At 39.2% G+C, this 19457-nt stretch overlaps 1 protein-coding gene across 2 annotated transcripts in view; it reads right to left on the bottom strand.

Annotated features, from left to right (window-relative positions):
- Window positions 1–19457, bottom strand: part of PPP1CB (protein phosphatase 1 catalytic subunit beta) — a 71961-nt gene that overhangs the window by 9718 nt on the left and 42786 nt on the right. For both annotated transcript variants that reach the window (XM_070932444.1, XM_070932443.1), the window contains exons 2-4: window positions 4326–4457; window positions 1135–1365; window positions 837–941 (exon numbers count right to left, since the gene is read on the bottom strand). In XM_070932444.1, coding sequence (XP_070788545.1) covers window positions 837–941; window positions 1135–1365; window positions 4326–4425 — 436 coding nt within the window. In that variant the 5' untranslated portion in view covers window positions 4426–4457. The remainder of the gene's footprint in view (window positions 1–836; window positions 942–1134; window positions 1366–4325; window positions 4458–19457) is intronic.

The following is a 19457-nucleotide window of genomic DNA, read 5'->3' on the forward strand; positions in this document are numbered from 1 at the left end:
TTCAGATTCATTTCCCTCAGAGCCAAGTGCTTTAACAGACTTCTACTGTGAATGGCTCGAAGAAATGTGCTTACCATCCCATTAGAAATATGGATGGTTCTTTCTGGAGGTTCATAGTCTCCCTGCTGAGGTCCACCTCCCCTTCCAGAAAGATTTTAGGCATTTTATCTGTATTCTTCAAGGAGTCAAAAAGTTGAACAAATAGGTTATCTCAGCATACCAGACTTGCTTTGGCCTAGCAAATGCTCCTCCTCCTTGAATTACAGCAGCATTCAATAAAACTGGCAATATCATCAAAATATGCCAGTTTTTGAGATGGGACTGGATAATTTAAATTTCAGCTCACACCCAGTTATGTTGTCCTAGGATTTCTAGCTCATCACAACTGACATATACACTCTGGTGGTCTCTGAAACAAAGCCAATATACATACCCTTTTGCCTCATAAGTCCTAGCTACAATATTTGCAGTGGCTTAAAGGATAATAAAAGAACAAATAGTAAATGATACAGCAAAAATTAAGTGTGCAAGCTTATAGTTCAACATATCTATTTGGTTCTTCAAATTTATAACCTCTGTCTTTCTTCACGACTGAGAAAATGAATTAAACTGCCATGCCCTATTTGCAAGCTTTATGTTCCCTCCTGAGGGAGCTGAATTTCTGATTTATCACATATTCTTGGACATGTTCTTGGAAAATGTTGGTATTCTAGGGGGTATGGTGATCATATAGTTCACACTTTGTTTGAAAAGAAATCAAACATTTATGTATATTTTTGTATTGAACTTTTAACAAAGAAATAATTTTATCAATATAAAAATTGGTTTTTCCTTACCTCCGTGGCAGCAGAAAATCTTCTCATCTACTATTGCTGCAATAGGCAGACAATTAAAGCAGTCTGTAAATGTCTTCCAGAGTTTGATATTAAATCTTCGTTTACCTAATAAAATTGGAAGAATATTTACACTGTAATATAATCATTCAAAGTTATATGACATGAATTGCTCAATTATTTCACTAACTTCTTGTTGCAAGAGGATGTATCACAAACTTAAAGAACTATAAATGTATCAAGCATTTCAAAATATTGCAATCATTTCATAAAACAATCATTTACAGAAAATTTTACTTACATTCATCATAGAATCCGTAGATGCGATTTATACTAGCACACTCATGATTTCCTCTCAAGAGAAAAAAATTCTCAGGGTATTTTATTTTATAGGCAAGTAACAAGCAGATAGTTTCCAAGGATTGTTTGCCTCTGTCCACATAATCTCCCAGAAAAAGATAGTTAGCTTCTGGTGGAAATCCTCCATATTCAAATAATCGAAGTAAATCTGTATACTGGCCATGAATGTCACCTAAAATAATTAAGAAAAGTTGTATTGCAAGTATCATGAGACTTGTATCAGTTTACAATTATCTAAACAACTGGAAATAAAAAACAGAATCTTGCTTCTCAAGTTCTCCAATAATTAATATAATAAGCTTAAAGAACGATTCAAGATTCTACCTATCTGAATTTTAATCTTGAAAATAATTTCTAAATTGTTTTGCTCATTAAACTGGATATGGAATGAGGCTCCCCCAAGATATGGATGGCCCCACTCCGTTGCTGTTTAGAACAGTTGTAAAGACCTGGCTTTTTACCAAGCCCTTTAGTGAGGGAAAGCGAGACTCCTTGCTTCAACTGAACTTCCCATCTTTTATCATTATTTGATGTCTTATTGGTTTTATTATAATTTGTTGTGAACCTCTCAGTGTCTTGAGAGCTGGGCACCATACAAGTTTACTAAATTATTAAAATAGAACATCTTCCTTGCCCCTTTTTTGGAAGCTTTCATAAGAGTATTAAATGTTCAGTTGTTTATAATTGCTAATCAGTTAACATCAACCATATGCATAAGATATGTGCCAATTTGCCCTTACCAGTACTAGCACATAATCAAATCTATGTAATCAAAACTGTGATATTATCACACATGTAAATTATAAATAGAATCTATTTATGGACATGAGCAAACCATAATTGATTTTGAATTTGATGCATCTCCCACCTTCATATCATATTCTTCAGATAACAATTATAGGCAGTTCTTTTGCTAAGGTATTTTCAGGTTTCACTGAGCATTTGACCTGTTATAATTGTTCTTAATTACAACATAAGGAAATACTAACTTTGATATTTTATATTCTTGTATACAGCTGCCCATATTTTTATGGGTAGCTGGATACAAGTATATAAAATAATATTTTTTATTTATGTATGTATGCTTTGAAAGTATTTTATTTTTTTTACTCAACTACAATTTACTACTATAACAGAACTTGGACAACGTACTGTATGTTGAACTACGATGTGTTGAAGCACATCAGCTTCACACTATGGTTCACATCCTTGATGGTTAAGATAACCCATTTAAAAATCATAATTTAGTTTGGACATGGTTGTGTGGAAATGAAAGCAAATTCTTCTCATTTTGTTTCTCATAAGAGAATGAAAAAATAGGGGAGGCCAGCAGATGGCCGTAAATACTAAGGACAGTAGAATTTCATCTAAATTGGATCCATCCTTCAATCTTCCTCAGCAGCAATGATTATGATGCCATTATACTGGCATTACAACTTCATTCTGCAAACAAAATAAATTTCATCCTTCCTTTTTTATTTGTGCCTTTGGGTCAGAGTGGACTCCTTGTGATTATTTACCTGCCTTTACTACTTTATAAGTAATTCAAGGTGGCTGTCCTGTGCCTAAACTGCTTTTTTGTTGAAAAAGATTCTCCCATTCCCAGACTCTCCTCTCTTGCAGGGGACAGAGATTGCTTGGAGAAGCTCTTGCTTTCTAAACTGCTTTTCTTTGCCGGACAGGCTGCACTTCCTGAAAGGTACTAACAGAAAGTTAGCTCAGCTCTGCAACCTTGATTAGCACTCAGGTCGCTATGGTCTTAATCAATTTCACCCCAAAGCTTCCTTTTATATCCTAAGCAGCCAAAAGCAAGGTATCAAGGCATTTATTACAATGTTTATTTCCCATTGTGTGTATGCTTACTTTAATTTCTTCCTTTCAAATACAAACATTGATTTACACTTACTAATTATCCCAGAACAGAGGTAGATTCCAAAAGGTGTAAGAGTAGGGAAAAGGGCTATAAGATTTGCTCCCTTTTTCCAGCTTCCTTGTGAGTCAAGTCCTGGAATATGAACTTTTACTGTTAAGAGCTCACCCAACTGATTGGGACCGGTCTCTCTTGATTTTATGATTTTATGGTTGATTTTAAATTTTGATATGGATTTTAAATTGATAAATTTTAAACTATGGGCCAAATTTAATTATTTTAAATCTATTTTTAATCGTACTTTATGTATAAATGTTTTATTTTGGCTGTTCACCGCCCTGAGTCCGAAAGGAGAAGGGCGGTATAGAAATTTGAAAAAATAAATAAATAAATAAATAAATAAATAAATAAATAAATAAATATCCTCTTGATGTTATAAGTTTATTTTTAAAAAATCCTTAATATACTTTTTAAAAGGTTTATTGAAAGTCCTGAGGCCTCCCTAACTTTCATTAAGTAGTAGTAGTTGTTTTTTTTAAAAAAAAGGAATGCAGATTTAAAGATCTGATTATATTTAAGGGACCTCTTTTTTCCAAGTTTTGTTTCCTAAACTCTACATTTTTTTAATATAGTAAATACATAACAGACGTTTTAAAATTAATATTACATAATACAAGCAAGATAATAAATCTCTTTTTATTTTATTAGCATTTGGTTACACCTAACAAAAATACAAGCCCAGTAAACCCAATACATCTTAAATTTAAGATTACGTATTTTCTACTTTCTATTTTTATTTGTACCATGTCAGTCTACATGACAATCATTCCGACCACTTGAAAAGATGAATGTAAATAACAGATTTCTCTGTACTACGTATTAATTTAGGAAAATGAAGGTTATTGTGAGGTATTATAATGACATTCTGCTACTCCTTCAAAGTCTCAAAACCATCTGCCATTCTTGGATATTTAGATCAAAAAACAAAGAGCTTCTTTAGAGAAGGGTATTCAGAAGATCCCAAACATATAGATGCAAAATAACTGCCCAAAATGCTACACATTTTAGTTCTTAGTTTACCCTTTAATTCCAATGATTGCATTTAATTTTAAAACTAAGTGATTACTTAGCCAATCATCCCTTCAGATTGGAATATTTTGCTGTGTTTATTCTTTATATAACTTAAATCCATCATCAACATTGAGAAATTTTGTCATCCAATTTAAAGTTTTTTTTAAAAAATGAAAGAAATCAGCACATACCACAGATCTTCAGTGGTGCCTCTAGCTCCAAGAGAATGGGCTGGCTAAGAAAAATTTCTCGTGATTTTATACACAAACCCCGAACTTCGGCTTCTGTCATCTGCACAATCTTTCCAGGGCGACATCCTCGCACTGCAAGTTGAAGTATTAAAATATTAAAATTCTGAATCTCTTAAAATGTCAAGGAAAAAAGACAGTTCCCGGGTTAAGAATTATTTGTTTCCTGTTTTTAACCTAAAATTGGTTAAGTTGGAACTTGTATTTACAAACACTACCTATTATTAAAAAAGGTGGAACACACTGACTTCCCTTAAGTTGATGAAGCACTGAAGACACACAATTGTTTTTGGGAACTGTTGAAAACAGGCTATGGGTAAAAAAACCCATAACTCAGGGGTGAAATGCTACTGGTTCGCAAGAACCGATAGCAATGATTGCCATTAGTTTGCCGAACCAGTAGCAATAATCCCTGGTGGCACCGCCCCCACCTGGTCACCGCTCACTGCTTCCGGCTTGCTCTGGGCGCTTCCGGCCCACCCATCCCATCCCATATAAGGAGGCTCAGCCGCGGCAGTGTTTCCCGCCAGTGAAGAAACGAAGCGAGAAGCCGCCAGTGGCCAACCAGGCGGCAGGCCCCCCATGAGGAGAGAGTGCCAGGCCCAGCCGCACCACCGCAGAGCCTTCCCTTCAGCCTGGGCAGCAGCGCTTACCCGGGCAGGCCAGTGCGGGTAGCCCTTCATTTTTGCAAAGACCAGGTCACCGCACTTGTAGTCACACGGCCAGTCGGAGTGGGACATGGCGCGGGTGGAGAGGCTAATGCAGCCCTCCAATATCTAAACAAAATGTGTCTTATGCAAAATGGCAGAAGAAATAGGATCCATAGTGTTTTCCATTTTGGAACTCATACCCTTCTCTGCTTCACATTAAACACTTAGACAATATTTTTCTTTAAATCTTACCAACCTATAAACTGGAAAACTGCTTTGGGAAAGATTCTTTATGCAGAACACAAGAGCAGATATTTATGAGAGCATCCAAGATATATCAAAAATTTTAAATACGGCTATTGCCTCATGGGAGTCTGAACTAATATAAAAGTAATTTGTTTCCATCCTTTTTATATTTTGAGAAACAGTTCTCAGATGTCATAAGTAAACAGCCTAATACATGGTTTATAGGGAGGTTTCCCCACCTCCAAATCTTCCAGTGGTCATAGTTACTAATAATGATATATTTTTGCAGACAGATAGAAATTTGACCTTGATAAATTATCAAGAGAGATATGTTAAAAACTACTCTGCCCATGAAGTTAAATGTGATAGCAGAATTTAAGAACTTCACACTTCTGAGAAAAACAGACATTTGTCAGATGAAATGTTTACTACACAGTAGAAGTAACTTATAAGTGGTCCTCGCACTTGCAACCATTGCAGCATCCCTACGGTCACATAGTTAAAATTCGGATGCTTGGCAACAGTTATAGCATCACCATTTTCAACCTTCCCAGGCAGCCTCAGTCAGTCTTACGAGTCTTCGCCAAAGCTGGGTCTGCCCGGCAACAGGGGCGGGACTTGAAATTATTGGCTGGCTCAGTCCTTCAATCTGATTGGATGAGTGGTACCCACACTGGCTGCTGTCTCCACTCAACGAGAAGGAGCGTATCAGGTAGGACCAACGCCCCTTTTCAACCTTCCCAGGCAGCCTCAGACAAGCAAAGACAATGGGGGAAGTCTGACTCGCCTAATCACTGCATGATTCATTTAACAAGTAGTGATTAGCTTAACAGCCCTGGCAAATAAAGTTGCAAAATTAGGTGTGACTCACTTAACATCTTGCTTAGTAATGAAAATTCTGGTCCCAATCGTGGTCTTAAGTCAAGGACTACGTCTATTCTTTAAAAACTAATAGCCAACAAAAAAAATGTTTGGATACCTATGTGACTGATGATTTCATTGGCTAAATAACCCCAGAAGTAAACAAACTATTCCATACTTATTTTTATTTATGTATTTCTTAGATTTTTGTCCTAACTTTCCTCCCAGAGGTTAAGGCAGCTTTTACATGAGGATCTTATTTATTTTATACTTTATTCATTTCCAACATCAAATTTATGAAAAAGGTTAGGCTGGGAGAAAATAACTGGTCCAAAATTAACAAATAAATTTCATGGTTCTCCCTGATCCTAGTCAAACATATCATGCTAGTCCTATACTGTATCTTAACATGAAAATAATACATAAGTGACCTATTTTAAAGTTTAAAATCTAATTACAAAAGCAAAAAAAAAAAAAAAAGGCTTCAACAACTATTCTTCAACCTCCAGGAGAAAAATCTGTTGTGGCCCACCGGTGGCCAGCACAGCTGGCAGCAAAGTCAGACAGTGAGGAGGTTGGGGAGGAACATGAACCAGTCCTGGGGGCTCGGGAAAGCTCGGACGAGGGCTCTGCATTGGAGACACAGAGGGAGATAGACAGCAGCAAGGCAGAGGAACAGCTGAAGCCTGTTCCCAGTGTGTGCATGCGCAGAGCTGCCAGAAGACAAGAACAACTCAGAAAGCAGGGTCGACTTGGGAGTAAAGCCACACCTTGGAGATGATTGGTCCCTTCCATAGGAAACAAAAGAGGAGAGAATGGGGAGGGGGCTTTTGCAGGAAACAATTTGTTCAAGAGTTTCAAGAGTGGAAAGTTATGTTTGTGATTCTAAGAGACTCTATGCCAAGTTTTGCTTTACTCTGTGTTTAGAAACAAATTATGTGGCAGCTTGCCAAACGAGGTAAGGTGTGTTGATAAATATTCCTTTGAAAAACTGTTTGGACAAACCTTGCTGACTGTGAATGAAAGTAATTCACAGTCGTGTAAATAAAAGAGGTTTTGCGAAGACCAATTCCTGCTTCCTACTTTATAAGGGAGCCTAGGTCAGAACAAAATCTTTAAAATTATTTCTATAACTCTCTGGAATCCAATTGGATTAAGAGGAGCATACAAAAATATTACCGTACTTATATAAACATAAAGACATCATAGGGTTATCAGAAAACTTCTCTTAATTTAATTGGACTTATTTTGTAAGTTTTACATGAATGCAATCTTGCCCATCGAAATAAAGTTTGCAGCAGTCAACAGAAAAATCATCTTATTTATACAATGGTTGAAATAAAGAAGTTATACTCAAATATAAGTTTTATATCTATGAACTATCATTACTTAGTATCTCCAACTCACCCTTCCAATCTCCCTAAGAAAAACTACTTCAGCAAAAGCTGTCATTATTAATGTATTATAGAACACTCAGAATAAAGTTCTTGTTGCTAAATAATACCTAGCCCTTTCTGTAAATACTTATACTGATGGATTATTTTATTGCCATTCATAATTGCAATTTAATACAGTGGTTTAATTCTTTTGTTTCAGATACAGCACAAAGACTAATTTTTGAATTGGAACTATTACCTATAGAGAAAAATGAAAATAAGCCAAAAATCTGCTTCATAAGCAACGTTCTGTTCACTAGTTCTAAAATAAAAACCTAAACTATGTCCAAAATTAATATATTCTGAAGGGGGAATAAAGAAAAAATTTAAACATCTCAGGGGAGCACAGCAAGATGAGGGTCCTGCACAATGTGGCGTTAAGGATGATAGCGTTTTTATCAGAAGCTTAAATATTAAGTTTCAGGGAGGCAACAAGAGTTCCATAAAAACAAATTTGAAGGGAAACTCTCAAGTGTAATTTCTCAAACTGGATTCTATCTGACAACAGAAACAAAAACACAATGTAAAATAGTTTTTAGAAACAATTCACAGAAAGTGCTCCTTTTAAGTAATTCTCTCTTAAAACTACATATTCAACATGAAATTATCTTTCTTTTTTTAAAAAAAAGCTTCTTTGGGTGAGTTCAGCTTTTGAGATGAAATTTATTATTATTGTTTTTGTTGTTCATTGAAGACAATTTCTAAATAGTTTTAATATGATTTAAAAATCTTGTTTAATGATGGTACTTCTCCAGCATGACAAATATATCCCCCGAACACCCATAATTAACTATAGTTCATTTCCCTTCTAATAATTTTACAACAATGTACCTGTATTAACACTATTTTATATGACAATCAACAATGTGTATTCTTTTACTTAAAGGATTAAGTAGAATATTTCAAGCATATATTTAAATAATTAAAATTAAGTTTTCTTTAATCATAACTTTAAATTCTACATTGCAGTTAATGCTGATAAGAAATGTCCATAACACCTGGAAAGCAGCAACACACTTTTATAGTATCAGAAATTGAAAGACACCTTGGAAATCATTAAATCCTGCCTTTTTGTAGACTTTAGTTCAATACCATCATTCCAGACACTCTTCTAATTAAGCTAAACCAGGACCTGTATACTGCACAAGTCAAAAAGAGGGCTGTGAAAATATTTACAGACCCCTCACATCCTGGACATAAACTGTTTCAACTCCTACCCTCAAAACAACGCTGTAGAGCATTGCACACCAGAACAACTGGACACAAGAGGAGTTTTTCCCCAAACGCCATCGCTCTACTAAACAAATAATTCCCTCAACACTGTCGAACTATTTACTAAATCTACACTATTAATCTTCTCATCGTACCCATCACCCATCTCCTTCCACTTATGACTGTAACTTTGTTGCTTGTATTCTTACGATTTATATTGACTGTTTCCTAATATTTGATTGCTTATTTGTACCCTATGACTATCATTGTTCTGGATTGAGAACGGCGGATAAGAGACCAAGATAAGCAACATGGTTTATTCACAGCAAGAAGCACAAGGGTTAAAATGTAACCTGACATCGGTCGTGCGCAGCCGCTATTTATATTGCAGCTGGGCTCGCACGGCCAATAAAACACTTTAAAACATTCACACCTCCCGCCAGCCAAGCTATCAGCTCAGCTGATCAGGAAGCGTCCGTTGCTGGGCGGCCGCTCATCAGATCGTAACACTCTTCCCCCTTTAGATAGTACAATAATTGTCCAGATAACCCGGGCGCCTACATATATGCCCGGACCGGTGCAAATCGCCGTCCAAGCGATCAGGGGTGACGCCGTCTCCAGTACTTCCTGAGATGTCATAGACAGAGGTAGCTGGTCTGAAGACGGTGGAATATTTGATGATCGTGCAAGAACATCTACGGGTACCTCTGGCAATGAAGGAGCTGTAATTACAACAGGTGAACGTGAAGACCCCCAACGACGGAGCCTCTAGAGTACTATCGTCCACCGGGTCAGCCGTTGGAAGTGCACCAAACATATCCGGCTCCTCGTTACCCAGGGTCCGAGCTGTAATGCGACTCCTTAGCTGGTCTATATGGCGCCGCCAGGTCCGGCCATCCTCAAGTTCGACCCTGTAAGAACGGGGTCCCGTGACTAAAATAATACGTCCAGGAAGCCACAAAGGATTACCCCCATAATTCCTGGCATAAACGCCATCACCAACCCCGAACACCCGGGACCGGCTAGAGGAATCCACGGGTGCCTCAGGTGTATAGTCCAGATGTAGCCTATCTAACACAGTCCTTAGTTGCCGGCCCATAAGAAGTTCGGCTGGGCTACGATTGGATACCGGGCACGGGGTCGAGTGCTGCGCCAAAAGGTACCGCTCCACCTTCTCTTACCAATCACCGGGGCCGAAACGGGCCAAAGCGTCCTTGGCCGAGCGGACGGCCCTCTCCGCCTGGCCGTTACTGGACGGATGATATGGTGCCACTAAGGCATGACGAATACCCAACCCTATCAAAAACATCTGAAACGCTGCCGAAACAAATTGGGGTCCATTGTCCGAGACAATTACATCGGGAAGTCCATGTGTGGCAAGTATGTTACGGAGAGCCTTGCTCACAGCGTCCGACATGGTTGATGCCATACGAACAACCTCCACCCATTTAGAATACGCATCAACCACGATTAGAAAAGTCTGGCCCTGAACCGGCCCCGCTAGATCTATATGCAGCCTGGACCACGGATTCCTGGGTATCTCCCATTCCCTAGGTGTGGCAGCCAGGGGCCCTGGCCGGGATGACTGACAAACTTGACACCTTGCTACCCAATCTATAATGGCCTGATCAAGCTTAGGCCACCAAACATAACTACGGCCTAAAGCCTTCATTCTCTCGATGCCGGGATGGCTATCGTGCAGCCGTTTCAGAATAGTTGGCCGCAATACAGGGGGAACCACCACTCGGCAGCCCCACAAAAGCACCCCTGGGAAATAGAAAGCTCGTGTTGGCGGATGGAATATTGCTTAACCTCCCTGGGTAACGGCCCACGCAGCCATCCCCTACACACCCAATCCATGACCTGTACAAGGGTAGGGTCCTTAGCGGAGTGTTTAGCTACATCCGCAGCCGTCACAAGGGAAGGAACATCATCTATCAAAAGAACCAGCTGGTCCGGAACGGGATCCTCTATGGCCAAAGGAAGGGGGCAGCGGCTAAGGCCGTCCGCATTTCCCAAGGCGCTCCCGGGGCGATAAATTAACTGATAGTTATAGGCGGCCAAGAAAACAGACCACCGCGCCAAACGCGGGGAGATAATCTGGGGCGTAGGCTTATCTCCGGCCAGCAAGCCCAAAAGTGGCTTGTAGTCCGTAACTAATTGAAAGGAACGGCCGTAAATATAATCGTGGAACCGCTTTACGGCGGCCACGAGTGCCAACGCTTCTTTATCCAGTTGACTATAATTCCTCTCTGTCATCGACAGAGTTCTGGAATAGGCAACTAGAGCTTCGGACCCATTGGGTAAAACATGATTCAGCACAGCGCCGATGCCATATGGGGAGGCATCGCAAACCACAGTGAGGGGTATATGGTCACTATTCTGGACCAGCACGGCATCAGAAGTAAGTAAATCTTTAACAGCCCTGAAAGCAGTAGCTTGGGCTTGCCCCCACTTCCAGGGGGCCGTTCTGTCCAATAGCCGATGGAGTGGTTCCGCCACAGACGCCTTATGCGGCAAAAATATGCTATAGAAATTAAGCAGGCCCAGAAAAGCCTGAAGCTCAGCCCTACATGATGGCGATGGAGCATTCTTTATGGCATTGACCTTAGAAGGTGTAGGATGAATGCCAAATTTATCAACAAGGAACCCTAAAAATTCAACCTGGGGAACGCCAAACTTACACTTAGATTTTTTAAGTTTCAGGCCCTTTTGTTGAAATCTGTGTAGCACCTGGCGAACATGTTCGACGAGGTCGTGTTTGGTGGTAGCCGAGATCAAAACATCATCGAAATAAGGAACGACGCCAGGGATTCCCCGGAGCAACCGCTCCATAAGGCTCTGAAAAATGCCGGGAGCTACGCAGACCCCAAATTGTAATCGGCAGCACTTAAAAGCGCCCCGATGCGTGACAATTGTTTGGGCAGCGGCCGTGGCGTCATCAACAGGAAGCTGCTGATACGCCTGGGACATATCCAATTTAGCAAAAATAGACCCTTGACCCAAAGAATGTAAGAGGTGTTGAACTACCGGGACCGGATACGGGTGGGCCTGCAAGGCCCGATTAAGGGTACACTTAAAGTCACCACAAATACGGATGGAACCATCCGGCTTAGTGGGGATAACAATAGGGGTCTCCCATCGAGAATGATCCGTAGGCTCAAGTACACCCTGAGCCAGCAACTTATCTATCTCCACATCCACCTTAGGGCGAAGGGCAAAAGGGACCTGTCGGGGCTTAAGGCGTATAGGTGGCACCTGGGGGTCTAAATTAAGAGATATGGGGGTACCCTTATATTTATCTAATGTGCCGTTGAAAACCTCAGCGAACTCTGTTGTCAAGGTTTCGAAATCATCACTAGACGTGGTATGGATGCCGGCAATAGAAAGCCCCAACGCCCCAAACCAGTCTAAACCCAAAAGGCTAGGGAGCCTGCCCTTGACTACCAAAAGTGGGAGGGGACCTGCAAACTCCCCCCACTCCACCATAAACTGGCTGCAACCCAAAATGGGAATGCCATTTCCTTGGTAGTCATGGAGACGAGTAGAACAGGGTTGCAAACGGTCACAAGCGAAGGACGGCACCAGCTCTTTAAGGGTCTGCCAGGCGATGATGGACTTAGATGAACCAGTATCCACTTCCACCCTGCACTGTTTTCCTTCAATACGAACAGTCAGAAAGATCTTCTTGTGACCCGAGACAGCATGGTTGCCAGACGAGAGAAGATCACAGCGGGAAATAGCAAAACAAGAGTCCTGAGGACCATTGAACCCTTCCCGGCCTGATTTAATGGAAGATGGTACGCCCGTGACGTCCGCGGAGGATCTCAAACGGCAAACCTTTGCCAGGTGGCCTTTCTTTCCACGGTGGCGGCAAACGGCATTTCGAAAACAGCAAAAAGCACGAGGATGTGAATCCCCACAACTCAAACAAAACGCTGGAGCCCGTCCTTTGGAGGGTGGGCGTCGATTGAAGACCGACGCCTTGAGGCGGTCCACCTCCTCTTCGCTATCAGCAACGGTATCAGAGCGTTCGTAAGATTCCCCTAGCTGTATGGCTGCACAACGAGAGGCTGGTGGAACATGCGGGAAGTTTCGAATTTCCGCCGCAGACCGGTCAGACATCTCAAACGCAGCCGCTTCCTCAACAGCAGTCTCCAAATTGATGACAGATTTGGCCAAAAGGCGGCGCTGCAACCGCAAATCGCACACGCCACAAACTAGTTGCTCGAGGAGGGAGTCATCAAGGTTTTCAAACTCACAATTTATCACCTCAGTCCGAAGGGCAGCGAGATAGTCATTAATGGACTCCCCTTCCTTTTGCACCCGTTGTCGAAACATGAAACAGCAAAAAATGCGAGAAGGTGCGGGTGCATAATGGCCCTTCAATTTAGCCAGCAAAGTAGGCCAAGAAACGGTGGACAGCTGTTGGGGCGCTACAAGCACCCGCGCTGTTGCAAAAATCTGCAGCCCACACGCGTTGAGAAAATGGGCTCGCTTCCGGTCATTGGAAAAGTCAGTATAGTCATTTGCCTGCAAAAAACACTCGAAACGCTCAATATAAGCATCCCAAGTTTCTGCGCTGGGCACAAAAGGCGTAAAGATAGCCAAATTACTCATTAGAAAGAGTTGCAGACCCACAAGGAATGAGAGAGAAGAGGAAAAAAAATGTTTGCCTCACGTAGCTACCTTCTGAAATGCCAACAACAAAACAATTCTTCTCTCGTGGCCGTACTCAGTGGGAGTCATCCATCCTTGTCGCCAGTGTTCTGGATTGAGAATGGCGGATAAGAGACCAAGATAAGCAACACGGTTTATTCACAGCAACAAGCACAAGGGTTAAAATGTAACCTGACATTGGTCATGCGCAGCGGCTATTTATATTGCAGCTGGGCTCGCACGGCCAATAAAACACTTTAAAACATTCACACCTCCCGCCGGCCAAGCTATCAGCTCAGCCGATCAGGAAGCCTCCGTTGCTGGGCGGCCGCTCATCAGATCGTAACAATCATTAAGTGTTGTACCTTTTGATTCTTGATGAATGTATCTTTTCTTTTATGTACACTGAGAGCATATGCAACAAGACAAATTCCTTGTGTATTCAATCACCCTTGGCCAATAAAAAATTCTATTCTATTCTATTCTATTCTATTCTATTCTATTCTATTCTATTCTATTCTATTCTATTCTATTCTATTCTATTCTCAGTTCAATAAGTCGTTACTATGGCTTTCTGACAAACTACCATCCAATCTTTAAACACCTCTAATGAAAGAGAAACCACCACTATCCTATTCCCTAATAGTTTTTCCATTACATTTTTTCCTGACATTCAATTAAAAAAAATTTATTTGCAATTCAAACCAAGTGTTTCTCGTCTGCTTTCTGAATTCACACTCACAAAGTCCACCTCTTCTATCATGTTTCAGTCTTATCTCTTGCAGGCTAAAAATATCCAATGCTTTCTACTATTCTGTTACTTGTCCCTCATCATCTTGATCTCTGAACATTCTAGTATTAATGGCCTTCCTAAAATACAGTAGCCAGAACTGTATGCAATATTCTAGGTGTGATAGGACCAACATCGAAGAGAATGGATAGTCATTTGTCCAGAATGGTATAGTCTCTCCTACTTGAGCAGGGAGTTGGACAACAAGACCTCCAAGGTTTCTTCCAACTCTGTTATCCTGTAAAAAACTATTATCTCCTTTGGCTCTTCTGGAGTTTGTATTGAAAACCCAGTTCTTAAAGATGGCAAAGACAAATGATTAGCCCTTTTCCATGTAGACTTAAAGAATTATTCCATGAAAATTCAGGGCAATATGTTATGTTCAAAATTAAATTGTTATTGAATTTTAAATGAAAACCTATATTAACTTCTTTGTGGTATAGTGAAGATATACCTTTCTTGAGCATTTAGTGAAATTCTGCTCAATGCATATTGTTGGTTTTCTGCTAGATTTTTTTTTGGGGGGGGGGTTGCTAGTTAAACTGCCATTTGTTTCTGTATTCTTGAGAAAGTCATGATCTAAAAATAGTCTATTTCAGTATTGAATATGACATATATGTAGATTTTGAATGAGCAACTATTTTAAGTGTTAGTTAAAAATCAGAATAGCATGGACAGAACATGGAATAGGAGTCACTATACTGACAACAAATATGCATACAGTGGAGTGCAAACTGAATATGAGCTATGTGTTGACCATGAAAATGTTCCAAAACGAGTATAGTTCCTATCTCTTCTTAAAACCCTCCAGTGATGGAGCACCCATAACTTCTGGACGCAAGCAGTTCTACTGGTTTAATTATTATGTCAGGAAATTTTTCCTTAGTTTTAAGCTGGTTCTCTCTTTAATAAGCTTCTATCCTTTACTTTATGTCCTGCCCTCAGGTGCTTTGAGGGATAGGTTGAACCTCCTCTTCTCTGCAACATCTGCTCAGACATTGGAAGACTGCTATCATGTCACCCATAATCAGAGGTGGAATTCACTTACCTTCCCTATCGGTTCGCAAATGTGAGCATGCACATGCCACCTCTGCACATGTGCATTGCCTTCTGCGCATGCGCAGTAGTCGCACATTACGTCTGGACGGAGCCTCCCACAGTCGCTGCTACTGATTCGTGTGATCCGGAGAGAACTGGCTGAATCCCACCATTGCCCATAATCCTTCTCTTTGTTAGACTAGGATACCCAGTTCCTGCAACCATTCATATATTTTAACCTCCTGCCCCCTAATCATCTTTGTTGCAATTCTCTGTACTCTTGAGTCTCAACATACGTTTTGTATCATGGTGACTAAAACTGGATTCTTGTGACCTTAATACTGTAATTCTATGGTTGCACCTAGGAGAGTATTACATTTTTTTTCTTCTCCCACTAGTGACAGCATGATTGTAATTTTGTTGCTTGTATCCTTGCAATTTATATTGCTATTGATTGTTTCCTAGTATGATTGATTGCTTATTGTACCATATGACTGTCACTGGGTGTTGTGCCTTGTGATTCTTGACGAGTGTATCTTCTCTTTTTATGTACACTGAGAGCATATGCACCTAAGACAAATTCCTTGTGTGTCCAATCACACTTGGCCAATAAAGAATTGAATTCTATTCTATTCTATTCTGGCAGCTGGAGCATACTGCTGGCTCATATTTAAATGGCTGTCTATCAGGACACATAGATTCCTGTTTCTGCTGTTGAGCCAGGTACCACCTATTCTTCACCTATGCATTTGGTTTTTCTTGCTTAAGTGTAAAACCTTACTTTTCTCACCACTGATTGCATTTTGATGGATGGAGCCCAGTGTTCAAATCTGTCAAGATCCTTCTAGGCCTTGAACCTATTTCCCCCAGCTTGATATCACTCACAAATTTGATGAGTTCCCTTTCTATACTCTCATTTGTTTATGAAAATTTAAAGAGTGCTGGGCCTAAGACAGAACCTTGGGGTACTCCACTGCATGCTTTTCTCCATGAAGATGTAATTCCATTGAGGACTACAGAGTGAGTGCAATTGATCATCCAATTACGAATCCATCTGGTGGCAATATCCCATATTTTTCTAACTCACCAAGAAGTAGGTTATGGTCTACTTTGTTAAATGCCTTACTGAAATCCACATATACTATGTCTATAGCATTTCACCGGTCCACTAATTCAGTCACTTTGTCAAAGAATGCAATAAGGCATGATTTGTTTGGACAAACCCATGTTGGCTCCTAATAATAGCTCTGCTTGTTTCTAGATATTTGGAGAACAATTACTTATCTTTTCCAAATGTTAATTATTCTACTTTATGGAACTCATGCAGGTAGTGAATTGTTTTGTTAGGCTGGTCCTATATAGGTGGAATTTTTAAAACTAATACATAGTCTTAAATTTCAGCAAAATTGATATTAAAATGTGAAAAACATGCATACTACTCAATACTTTTACATACTTCGGAGTATTTCCAATATCTAAGCTAAGTGCAAGATCCTGCTTCATCCCACCCACAAGACTACGAAGAAAACACAAAACCTTAGATATTCTGAAGGACATCTCTCTTTTCAGAACACACTTCTGAGAATACAGTGCAAAGCAAAGTATCAAAGTCTTGCACCAGTATAACAGGGCCGGACACTTTGGGTAGGAATAGTCAGATACGATAATAGAATATTGGTTCTTCTGCAGATTAAAAGAACCCACCAATTGGCTTCTTTAAAAAAAGATTCAGTGTACTCTATATGTTCACTTTTATAAGTATCAGTTATTTTATTACAAATCCAGTATTTCAGAAGAGTTAAGACAAAGGCAACACTTGTTAAGTACCATTAAGAGAATTTATAGGGACAGGAAGTCTGAACTAGCAACTGCCTTGCCCACAAGTATGCTAGTTTAAGACAGAATACTGTGTGTAATAACTTCCAGATGCTCCTAAATATCATTCTAACCCTTTCCACTGACCATGCCAGATGAGAATGGAAAACGGAGTCCAAAGCACTCGGAAAACATCATAACACTACTCTTCCCTTAATACAACATGGGATTTTCCTTTTTTAAAATGCTGAATCAATTATATTATGAAGACATAGCAAAAATGGTCCTAAATATTTCTAAACTAGAATCCAGCACTTTTGATTAATTTTAGTTTATGCATAAAAACAGATTTGTTTTTTATGCACAGCATTTAAATATTTACAATATTACAAACTATAGAGGACATAAGTTATGAAGTGTATCCTTGAAAGTATAAACAATTTTATTAAATACAAATTACTTTCAAAGCCAATTTCTCACATATCAGAAAAAACATGCAAATGTTGATGAAAACAGATTTCAGATTAAGTTTACAAACCTATGTATTAGAATGTTTCAGATAATCACTGGATTTGTATAAAACAATTAGCCATGTCTTTTCTGCAAAAAAGCATGTTTTATTTCCTCTTAATAGTGGGAATAATGAATATAATGAAAGCTAAAAAACTAGACTTAGGAAATTATGTTGCATTTGGAGTCCCACAGTAACTATTGCTTTCTAGAAACTTCAATGAACTGCCCTTGTTGATACTCAGTTCTTAAATTAGCTCAATAGATTGTACAAACTTTACCACTTATTAGAAATAGGATTTTAGTTCTTAACAAAGTGGCAATAAAGCTTTCAAAAAGTCCAGTAGTCACTATGAAATAATTTATAACTATAATTTTAGAAGTCAGAATTACAGTTAATTTGAACCCTAACCAATGTTCTTAACTATTTGCTGATATCAAATTGAAATACATTTCTGAAAGTAGAAAGACTAGCTTTTAAAAAATGCCAGCATAGTCTAACCACTAATATTAAACCTGAAAGCAAAATTGCTCTTTTGCTTTCTGTATAAAATATACAGCCAGCTACACCAACTCAAGGAAGGCACCATTCCTTCTATTTCCCCTCACATGAACCAAAATCTAAACACCACAATGTTCTGACTTAGAAAAGCAACATAATATACCTGAGCTATTTAGCCTATAACATATAATGAACGGTTTTTTTCCCTATTTCCCTTGAACACAATTATTGTAGTTATGTCTAGAACTATTTAAAAAAAAAAAAAAAGCTGCTAGAGGACAGTGCATATGTTGCATCTGGCACATATTTAAAAATAACCCTGCTGAATCAAACCAGAAATCTCTCTAGCTCAGCATGTGGTGTTTTATGGTTATCAATTAAATGGGTCTGGGAAGACCACAATCAAGTAATAGCTTTGTCTTATTATGATGGCCAAAAGAACACCGCCTGTGAAAAGAAAAACTACTATACCAATTATAGTTAATAGCTGTTTTAAAAAAACTACCCTCTAGGAATTTAACTCTTTTAAGTCATTACCAACATGTATTGTGAACACAAACTTCTATGAAGCAGGTTTCCCCCTTTTTCTTTTAACAATTCCACGGTATTTCAGGTTTAAAATTATGAGAGAATTCCCTCTGGATATGCTTATTATGCTCCTCCCTATTACCTACATGCTTTTTTTTTTTTTTCAATTATAACACTCCATTCTTCAGTTACCCTCAGACAAGTGGTTCTTCAGTCTCTCATACATTTTGATTGTCCTATTTTGGAAGAGCAGAAAAAGGTAATCTACACTTTATTTTAAATATAGACAAATTATCTTTCATCCAAAAATATAACTAGTATCCTAAATACAAGTTTTGTTGCATCAATCCAAAATCCTTATGCTGCATGCCTGATAACAGTCACTTTTCTCTCACAGCTGTGGAAAGCTAGCATGGCTTCTGTGTTTCTGCTTTCCTTAGCCTACTCATGTCTAAATCATGTGCTATGTGATGCCTGTCCTCAGTAGATGGCATCTTATCCCTATCTATAACCCCAGAACAGCTGAATAAGCTTCTAAGCAACACTATTTAGAATAACAAAATATAGGTGGTGCTAAAGTTACCTCCTCCTCAATATCAAATAGTTCACTCACAGAGCATAGAAAATTGCATCTGCAAAGGAGGCTGCTAACCTTCTATTATAGCAGACTCATGCATTGAAGCCTTTTCTGACAGGCTGTGCTCATCACTACCAGCTGGGAGAGAACAAAGATTAACTAGAAATGCACCAAAATTCTAAAGTATAGATATGCTATGCTTTAAATTGCACTAAAGTTTCCAGTATATCATGCAATAAATTAAAGCGAAT

The sequence above is a fragment of the Pituophis catenifer genome, unplaced genomic scaffold (assembly GCF_029215685.1).
Source record: "Pituophis catenifer annectens isolate HBS135680 unplaced genomic scaffold, rPitCat1.0.hap2 SCAF_1, whole genome shotgun sequence".
Lineage (NCBI taxonomy): Eukaryota > Metazoa > Chordata > Lepidosauria > Squamata > Colubridae > Pituophis > Pituophis catenifer.